Source organism: Xenia sp. Carnegie-2017, unplaced genomic scaffold (genome assembly GCF_021976095.1).
Source record: "Xenia sp. Carnegie-2017 unplaced genomic scaffold, XeniaSp_v1 HiC_scaffold_30, whole genome shotgun sequence".
NCBI lineage: Eukaryota > Metazoa > Cnidaria > Anthozoa > Malacalcyonacea > Xeniidae > Xenia > Xenia sp. Carnegie-2017.
Window position 1 is genome coordinate 1,183,420 of NW_025813494.1, and position 10,652 is coordinate 1,194,071.

General features: G+C 36.6%; 2 protein-coding genes across 2 annotated transcripts; one reads left to right on the top strand and one right to left on the bottom strand.

Annotated features, from left to right (window-relative positions):
• The first annotated feature begins 5,501 nt into the window (after positions 1-5,501).
• LOC124455291 lies at positions 5,502-6,089 on the top strand. Its single transcript, XM_047005977.1, has one exon. It carries the CDS (start codon positions 5,559-5,561, stop codon positions 6,087-6,089), a length of 531 nt encoding a protein of 176 aa, XP_046861933.1. The 5' UTR covers positions 5,502-5,558.
• Positions 6,090-6,288: 199 nt separating this feature from the next.
• Positions 6,289-10,449, bottom strand: LOC124455292. Its single transcript, XM_047005979.1, is given in 14 exon segments — positions 6,289-6,616; positions 6,766-6,876; positions 6,879-6,959; positions 7,040-7,188; positions 7,343-7,514; positions 7,733-7,984; positions 8,145-8,331; positions 8,410-8,607; positions 8,723-9,080; positions 9,264-9,486; positions 9,563-9,689; positions 9,738-9,838; positions 9,914-9,974; positions 10,084-10,449. Coding segments are annotated over 14 exon segments (2,526 nt in total). The 3' UTR covers positions 6,289-6,476.
• Between the last annotated feature and the right edge of the window lie 203 nt (positions 10,450-10,652).

Genomic DNA, 10,652 nt, shown 5'->3' on the forward strand with positions numbered 1-10,652 from the left:
CAAAAAAAAGTTTGTAATGCCTAAAAGTAAATATTCGGTTGATCTCTTTTCCTAAGCCACCCATCGGAAATCTTGTTTTATCGAATGAGTTTAGGGTAACGCTTTTCGCGCCCTGTTGGCCATTTAAGGCAACCGAAAATGGCGGATCTCCAATCATAGAGCAGCACAGGGTAAATAACACGTGAATATAGAAGCAAAAGTATCTCTCTCAAAAACTTTGGCTATACATGAAGTACGTCAATATGACTACCAGTCAGGGGAATAATGAGAACGTTAATTCGTATATTCTTTTGCGCTTGACAGAATTTTTTTGAAAGTGAATGCATGATACCTAACAGTAAATACCCAAACCGAATGCATGTTTTGAATTGTTAAATTTGTTAAACTCTTTCTTTAAAATTATTATAGTGCCTTACGTAAAATTTATAATACCATGAGGATAATTCTGTTGGTTAAAAAATTCTTAAGAAAATGAAGCCAGACTTCCATAAAAAAAACAACAATCACAAACTGAGTAACAGCTGGTGCGCGTCTGAACGCGATCAGAAAATTTTCCGGTATTTGCTGCCAACGTTCGAAAAGCGATCATAAATAAAACGTTAAATCGTTTTATTGATAGAAACGACTCACTTTCTTGGTTTTCAAAGAAAGCATACAGATACACTCCATCTAGATCACAATTCCATGTTACATGATAACTCTAGAGATATCAACAGAAAGATAGTGTTCTTTGTTAATACGAAACTTTTTTTGCCATCGACTGAAAAACTTAGAAAAACATTTCAATTCAAACTGTTTGAACCAGTTTTTGAAAAAGATCATTGGAAGTGCAAATCAATTCAACGTTACTGAATTTGACTGTCATAGAACGTGAAGATGTGTGAATTCCTATGGAAAATGTTGGCTTGGTAATGCTTATTGTGTCAATACGATCCCATAATGTTGAATAACAGGTGGGCGGCTTCTTGTTGCTATCATCTGTTGGTGGGAGGGAGGGGGGGAGAAGAGATTGTTAAAGGGGTTTGTGGAAGTTTAACGGGGCCATGCTCTTGAAAGAATTTTGAAATGTAGGGTCCGTCAATGTTATTTCCGGTGTTTTTTTGTGGTGAAAGTAAAGTAAAAGTCAATTATTAATAACTCCCACTGTTCATAAAAGAAAGTTTTTATACAATTGGGGGAGCCCTACTCCCCAGTCCACCACAATGGTTTAGCTCGTTCACGGCCTCAGAAACGGCAAAATACCTGTCGCGCCTCTTCCACACATTTCACGTAATCTTGAACGAGCTGGGAGCATTTTAACGACCTGTTTTTGTTTGCGTGATAGCATTCCAAGACGCACTATTTCAGCGAAGAGCAAACTGGCGTTGATTTTTTCTTGCTGAGTAAAAAAACAAGGTGCCAGTTAGCTCGAATGAATATGTCGTCAGATATGTTTAGTTCTCATTTCAAATTTACACGATGCACATTTCGTATCATAATGCATCTTTTATTCGGATCATGCAAATCACATTACGTTTTAACGAGTGGTCAAACCTGTATCTTTCTCTATTGCTACTTCTGGGTAGTTCTGATAATCAGTTCCAAAGTCGGCTGTAGCTGTTTTTCTGATCTACATATGTGCCGTAACTTTTATAACAGCCCGTCCAGATAGCAACTCACCTCTTTAGTTTGTTGACTTTATATTTTAAATCAATTCAGTTTGGTTTCTAGAGGATGCATTTCATTTTTTTGTTGGGAAATGCCCCTGATTTACTGGTTTGGATTGAAAACAAATTGACAAAGGTTACTCGTGCCAACTAACAACTCTGAAAATTCTGGTATCATTGTAATTAGTAGCATGGAATCAGCTGCAGTCGAAACTTTCTTCCTAACATGGCTTATAGACTTTAAAAACGACGTCCTTAATCTTTTTAAGCAAAGATGCACCACGATGAAATTATTTGATTATGTTATTTTATTCTTTTCTTATTCGAATGAATTAATATTGTAATAATTATTTCATAACTTACTCTACCCAATTCTTGGTTGATATAGTGTATAAGCGAGTATAGATAGAAAAACAATTATTCCCTTTTGTGCTATTGAAAACGGCTAATAATACAGAGACCAGCTTATAATACTATATGGTTGATATTTTGTAGCATTTTCAATGTTAAAGTCGTCATCCAATGTGTGTCAACCAAGATGCATTGTCCGTTAATCACAGCGTGACGGCCATTTTGTGACTCGATAAAATGGCGGATTTTGTTATTGCAGCCCATGCAACACATTGAACTAACATCATAAATGGAACGCTCCCTGAAGCAAATAATTGAAGCCAAGTCACAGAATAGATACAACCAGAAGGGCCACTCTCGTCGGAACCTTTGAAGATTTTGTTGTCAACTTTTCGCCCGCAATCAGGCATCGCCGCCATGTTGGCAGCAAGATAACTCCAGCAAGTTCGTAATAGAAAATATATTAATGAGAAACAGTTCGGCGCGTCCTCGACAATTATATGGCTATTCCATTTTTGTTTTGTGTATGCCATCACGAGCAATGTCAAAGAAGGTAATTTTGACAACTTAGGTCGAATCGCATTGTTAAGCCCGCCGCACACTGGTGAACTTGCCGCGCGTACTTGTTATTCGTGACAAGTGTGATCACAATGCATCACAATGCATCATAATGCATAACAATGCATCACACTACATCACAATGTATCACAATCCATCACACTACATCACAATGTATCACAATGTATCACAATGCATCACAATGCATCACAATGTATCACAATGCATCACAATGCATCACAATGCATCACACTACATCACAATGCATCACAATGCATCACACTACATCACAATGTATCACACTACATCACAATAAGTCACAATGCATCACAATGCATCACAATGTATCACACTACATCACAATTAGTTTGAGGGCCACAAGTTTTTCACACTTGTTGTGTCATGTGTTACCCTCTTTTTAATAAAGTTTAATCAATCAATCAATCAATCAATTCATCACACTACATCACAATGTATCACAATGTATCACACTACATCACAATTCATCACACTACATCACAATTCATCACACTACATCACAATGTATCACAATGTATCACACTACATCACAATCATCACACTACATCACAATTCATCACACTACATCACAATGCATCACAATGCATCACAATGCATAACAATGCATCACACTACATCACAATGATGAAATTATAGTGTTGTTGAGGAAAAAATCGAGAATTGAATTTTTGTAGGTAATTTTGAGATGGGTATGACTTGAAATATTAAAACAAAAGCCATCATCTTTGAATTTACAAAGCAAAAAATGTTGTCTAATTTTTTGGTATTTTTTATCTATTTTAGATGGAATGCTGAAACGAAGGTGGAAAAACCTACGCGATGGCATGATGCGTTGCTTAAAAAAGATAAGTGATGGACAAAAGTCTGGGGCGGGTGCTACAAAGATACCCACATGCAAATTCTTCGAGCAATTGCTTTTTTTACGTGAGTTTGTTTCCAATCGTGAAACAGAAAGCAACATAAACGTAACCCCAATGGATATTCCAAACAATCAGATGCACGAACAAAAAACTGAATCTGCTAAACGGAAACTGGATGTAGATCAGTGTGACAAAAAGCAGCCTTATAAGCAATCAAAGAAACATTTTGATCGGCAAGAAAAGATTGACTTGTTGTTGGTTGATGCTTTAACAAAGTCAGAAGAAGTGTCAACACAAAAGACTGAAGTGCGCAGTTCAAACCAATTGTTTTGTGACAGCATTGTGGATATTTTAGACAAATTGCCTCCTAAGAGAAACCGAATGGCAAGGGTTGAAATTCAAAACATTCTTATTAAGTATGAATTTGATGATGAACATTAGAACTCTTGCATGCATTTTTCATAATTGCTCATGTTTATTTTATATTGATATTTCTTTCAAATTTTATTGTGAAATATGTTGATATGTTGTTTGAAAACTAAAGTATATTTATTACAAAAAGGAATATAGTGTTTTGATTAATGCTGTATTAACCATTAAGAGTGTATGTCAATCCACTGTTTCATCTAATACAAGTCTGTCAAACGCACAGGGTCGTGATGTTACAATCATGTCTTGCCATGGCACAGAACCTATTGTTGAGTTGAAATAATTTCTAAAACAGTCTCTGATATTTTTTGATTGTATTGAATAGTTATTGGATCCAAGATGTGTTACATCCTGAATTCCGCCATTATTGACATTCTCCCTTCTCCACCCACCTAGTCTAATTGAACCATTGCAGTCACTGTCAATAAAGTCAGATGGACAATATGGATTACTTGGAATACACCTGTCAGCCATAAGGTAGTTATGAAGAGCCACAATTGCCTTTGTAGCTTGCACTGCAACGTCAACATCTGCCGTAATTGCTCGTCTGAAAAGTCTGAATCGTGAGGTGGCAATGCCAAAGGCATTTTCCACAATTCTTTTTGCACGGGAGAATCTGCAATTTGCAATTCGCTCGGGGATCTGGATCTCTCCCCTAGGATAGGGTTTCATTAAATAATTTTTAAGAGGGAAAGCATCGTCTCCAACAAACACATATGGTACACTAATATTGGTCCCAGGTAGCAGTCTTGGGGGTGGAAGGTTTAATTTGTTCTGTTCCATAGCAATACCAAGTTGGCTACTTGAAAAAACGCTACCGTCACTTAGACGTCCATAGTCGCCTATATCAACTATCGTAAATTGATATTTTGCATTCACAACTGCCATCAGGACAACACTGTGGAACTTCTTGTAGTTAAAAAACATAGATCCTGCTCGTGAAGGACACTGGATAATGATATGCTTACCGTCAATCGCTCCGACGCAGTTCGGGAAATTCCACCTTCTCTCAAAGTCTTGACTTATATCTAGCCATTCTTTAGACGAACTCGGAACAGATAAAAAACCATTTTCTGCCATAACATTCCACAAAGCTTTACAAGTCTCCCTTATAATTCGTCCCACAACAGTATCACTTAAACGGTAACTTGCTGCAATAGTTCTAAAGGCGTCTCCAGTGACCAAATATCTTAAAGTGACGCAAAGCCTTTCTGCAGGTCCAATAGCTTCTCTTTGCAGCGTGTATTTTTGGTGCAACTAAGGTCAGTAATTCTTCAAACTTGAAAGGAGTCATACGAAACAAATGGAAAAAAAATTCTTTGTCATATAACATAGCTTCTTTAACTAGAGTATGGTATTCTCCTTTTTCTTTCCTTTTTTGTAATATACTCCTTACCCAAAATCTTTTCTTGTATTTTTGTTGTCTTAATCTTCGTCTTAAAAGAATTAGCAGAAAAAGTCGTCGTCGATTATTCAGAGCCGCCATGTTTTGCTTAAATTTACCGCCATCTCTGGCGAAAATAATGGAAATCAAACCCAGCGGGCGGCCAACGCTCTCAAAAACAGATTTCGCCCGCGCGGGCGAAGCGACCGTAATGGAAAACCGCCTTTAGGCATATACAATCTTGTTGCACGTGGTCGGACGAAGATGTAGTTTGTTTTTGTCAGAGCTATCATGGATAAGGATGTAATAGATTGGGAATGTGATTCGGAGGATTATCAGTCTGACGACTCCGATATTAATTTTATTCCCGGTTACATGATCGAATGTTCTGAGGTTAGAAATTCTAACAAAGATTTTAATCAAGAAAACGTGGGCCTAGCATATGCTGACGAGCCTTTGGCAGACGAAGAGTGGTTGGAAAATTACAACAGTCAGGAACAAAAACGTTTAGAACTACAAGAAAAGCTCGGCAAAAGACTGGACGGCTCTGTAAAAGTGGACGAGTGGTGTCAGTGCGGAAATTGTGATGTGACGCTACTCGTAAACAATAACGAATGCCATTGTTGTTTTGAACTTGATGGATGCCATGAAGCAATGAAAAGCGACGAAGTGATTAGCGATCTCCAAGCCGAAGGTATAATTAATGCGAAATGCATCATTCAACATCCTGGATTTAACTCCGTATGCCTTGAAAAGTGGAGTTTGAAGATGGCTGCCAGCAAGTTGAAAACGAAAAATAAAAGCAAATACACTAGAAGGTAGTTCTTTTCATGAACAAATCATAAAACATATAATCCCACAATGGACTTCATTAATTCACATAATCTAATACTGAAGTTTCTATTTTAGCTTTCTACGCAGCATCTCCTATAGAGAATTTACAAGACTGGTATATGGTCTCCTTGGTAATAGGCGATTCTACCTGCATGTGCCTACATGGCAATGAAAAACATTTCCAGTAGTTGATAAAGAAAATTTTACTGGATATTCTGATGATTCAGATTAGTTAAATTTTCCAAGATGTATAAAGAATGCAAAAATGTAAAAAAAAGCTGGGGTGAGAGTGCGTTGTAAAATATAGATCTTAAAAGAGGTATTGCTTATAATTTTATGGACAGGTGAAAACTAAATTGGTAGGTTGATGCTCCTTTAGCTATAGTTTTTTGGACAATCTTTGACATTTTTGTGACCCCTCATTGGTTGTCCACATGTTCTGCAATGTCTGGGTGTCACATCACCAGTACTTGCTTTACTGTTGTCTCTCCTCAACTGTTCTTGATATTGTAACACTGCAAAAGACAAATTAAGCTTTCCAGGTTTTGACAACTAAATTTATCTAGTGTTTACATGTTCACTGAGTACAAATCCAAATTTGAATGTGGTTTAGTCAAAACTAGAACAAATTATGAACAACAATCTTTTAGCATAAAAATCTTACCTGGAATACTGGGTTGAAAATGTTGGACAGTGATTTGCATCCTGTCAGACTTTTTCTTCAATGCTTCTTGCTTTGTTTGCTTAGTAAGCATTGAATTCATTGAGGCGGGCACATTTCTTTCAGCTTTACCATTGCATCAGCCATGTCCCTCTTGCTAGCTGACAGAAAATTCTCATAAATGTCTTGCACATATCCTGCAAATAATGTTTAATGTCTTTATTTCCAAACATCTTCAAACAACAGGATTACATCATCTAGATAATCAAAAACTTACCAAAATTCTGTGCAACTGTAACATTTCGAATTATGGCCTCCCCATTTTTAAACTTTGGGTAGCTAATTTTGACTCTTTCTGATTGGTCAGGATTTGTTTTGATTTCTCTCCTGAGGTTGTTGTTAAAGTGCACAACAGCTAAAATATGCCTAAAAACAGGATTCACATAAATTGCAATTGCTCTTTGCATTCATCTTATTTGTCCTTTAATAAAAAGAAAAACTGTATTATATACAGTTGTATTATATACAACTATAACTAGTAACAACAGACATTTTAGTAAATGATAGTTCATTTTCCCACCTGCAATACTGTCCAGCATAACAGTATGCAATCATTTTGGGGGCAAAATGATTTAAAACACTGTGAAAGCCCTCCAAACAGCTAGTTTGTTCTAATGGAGAAGCTTGTTTGATCCCATCTACCAGTCGTTTGTTTGTCAAAGCATTGCAAATCTTTTTATGAAGGGGTGAATCTAGATATAAAAACAAATTAAATCATGTAACTCCATTTTATATTAAACCTGTACTTGTATAAATTAAAATTGCTAGCCTCCAGATTTGGTCAAGTTAAGTGTGGCTGGCTGCACCACAATTTGTACATGTACTAAGAAATAATGTCATATTTTGATCTTTGGCATAGTGTTCATTGTACACAGTTTACACAAAATATATATACATTATTTGAACTTACCAACGGTCAGCCACTTTCTATCTGGAATGCTACTACCATGGGCACATTTTGCAAACAACGGGTTACTGTGACATGAGTGCATGTTTACAATATGTTGTAGGAATGACTTGAATTTGGCCAATATAACAAGGCCATTCCCATCAAATGTCGAGGTGGCACTCCAATGCAGGTGATTCTCAATTGGCCTGATCCAATCGTGTAATGCCTCGCAGTCCTTCTCTTTGGCAATTTTGGAAAGCACTTTCCTAATTTCTGTATGTAACAGAACATCCAACCAGAAAAATTATGTCAAAAAGTGGAAACAATGACAGTGAAACAATACTTCCTCTTTTATAGACATTCAGTGATGTTAATAGTTCAGTGACGACTTCATACTTTCAAGAGGCCTGAATAGAAAATCAAATACACTTACTTTTTTTCAAGTGCCATACATCAAAATAGTGTATGATATTCTTTAAATCTTGCCGCATATATTTTGCAATTGAGGTATGCCTGTCAGAGATGAATGTGGTAATGGGAACAGCAGATGTAAGAAGGTAGTCCATGCATAATTTAAACGACATGAACTCCATTGCTGGACTACTTCCGGCCTGGTTTCTCTAAAAAAACAAAACAACACCTCATAAGTAAATTTAAGTAATTGTTATCAATTGTTAATAATGTACATTTTTTGTTACCTGCACAATATTGAAGTGAATGATCTTTGCAAATGTGCAACAAAAAATTGTGTATGCACAGAACTTGGCTGAATGACCCATGCTGTCATGCCGCCCATCCCCTGCAAGGACCACACCATCTTTTATTTGCTTTGCCTTTTCCAACAACTTTGATTGATAATTCTTCCAGTACAGATAGATGGTGGGGAACAGCACAGTCTAGAAAATTGATTACAAATCAATTAAAATATATTTCTGAATGCACATGATTCAGAAATCCTGCTACAATGAAAACTTTTTTCTCATTCTTGTAAAATGGTTTGTTCATACTCACCCGCTGATAATGAAAGTAAGTACTGTGAGAGACACATCCAATACCCATGTTCAAGAAAGTTTGTCTCAACTTGGTGAATGATCCACCACTAAGCAGTACTGCCATGCACAATAAAAATTTCCAGCACGGGTTTTGATATCCAGGCATTGGTGGTTGACTTTGCCATGTTTTAGTTTCTTCAGGGCATTTTGGGTTATGGCAAGTTGTTTTTATTATGACATTAGACCCAACAGTTTTAGCTTCAACTATTGGATTTTCAGTCTTGCAGGCGTGGCAAAAATTAAAAAGTAGCAACAGTTGTGAGAGAAACACAATGTGTTTGGGTTCTGTCCGCAGATTCCCAGTAACTTGCAATAACCTAGTTGAAGCAAAAGTACAAAGTCATGAACAAAATTTTTATTATTTAATGTCTTTCTAAAATATTTCATATAGCAGGAAAAAAACATGAATTCGCAAATCGCAGTTAAGCTGCTATTGAGTAAGCATGTCAAACAATTCCAATGTAAAATATTTAAACTATAAGAAAATAGGAAATACTAACTCTGAATCTTCTTCAATAAGCTCTTCTTCATCATCTTCAATGTTAGCATTCTCCCCCTCATAGAAAGGATCATACTCATCATCTGCTTCTTCCATGATTTCCCCTTCATCATTGCTGTCTAAGTTGTCATCTTCAATCACCTCTGCCCCCCTTTCACTTTGCTCCTTCCCACTGCTATCTTCAAACATCAACTTTCCCTCCAAACGTTCTTCAAGCTGGCTTACTAGAAATTAAACAATACTGCTTTATATATGTTTAGCTTTTTGGATTGCAAAATGTGGGTGAAATATGGGGCTCACCTTTGCGTCTAAGTTGCTTCACTTTGTATTTGTTTCCTTGTGCAGATGTTTGCAAAGAAACTATTCTGTTTTTCAGTCTTCGGTTGCTTTCTTGAAGATTTTTCATTCCTCTTGTTTCTGAGGAATTCTAAGAGAATAATAAAGCACTGATTAACTTTGATTATAGAGCACAAACCTGAACATGTTGGAACATAATAATTACATTTACTGGCTCATCCATAATAATTTCATTAGGCCTTTCCTTTGTCTCAAGCTTTCTTTTCTTACACTGAATACCTATTAAAATGATTAACCTTCAGATTAGTTTTCTCACAGAAAAAATATTGGCATCTTTATGAAAGCAAATCATACCCATTGCCAACCCTGATGCTTCAGATGGACATGCCTTTCCTTGCTGCATACTTTTTATCATCTTCACATGAAAAGAAAACGTATATTTTAAGTAAAATTACATAGTAGGATTAAACATTGCAAATAAATTCAAAACAAAAATATGTTGAATCAAATCAAAACTTACTCACCATGCGTCTATCTCTAGCACTTTGTACGACCAGTTCACTGGAGCTTTTCACCGCCACAGCATGTATGCTGGGATAAACACAAACCCCTAGATCATCGCTCTTTAGCTTCTGGTAATTCGGCTTTGTTTGACCAGGCAAAATAGCAAAGCTTCGCTCGAAATCCTCGGGCGTAAAATGTGCCGAACAAAGGGCCGACGTCTTCGAAGGTTCAAAGACCCGTTTTGCTTTGACGAAGTCAACCCATATTTTTCTTCTTCTCCTGGCCTCAGGTCGATTGTCATTAAAGTAGGGTATTGTGTGGAGACTTATACCGGAACTAAGACATGACTTATTCGTGCAATTTGCCGCCACACAGCTATTAACCATGTTTTTAGTTTTCAAAAACTGCACGTAATGTATTTAGAAACAACGGCCTTACTTTGACGAGTACCTTGCGTGACGTCATAAAATTTGCTCGTTCCAGGTTCTTGTAACGACGGACATGGTCCATCAAGAAGTGCATTTTTGTCAACTTCAAACCGCCATAAAAAAGGAAAGATATAACCGATTTAAAAAATTTTTCGCATATA

Coding starts and splice junctions, on each gene's coding strand:
- LOC124455291 (XM_047005977.1), top strand. CDS start 5,559: ATGGATAAGGATGTAATAGATTGGGAATGTGATTCGGAGGATTATCAG.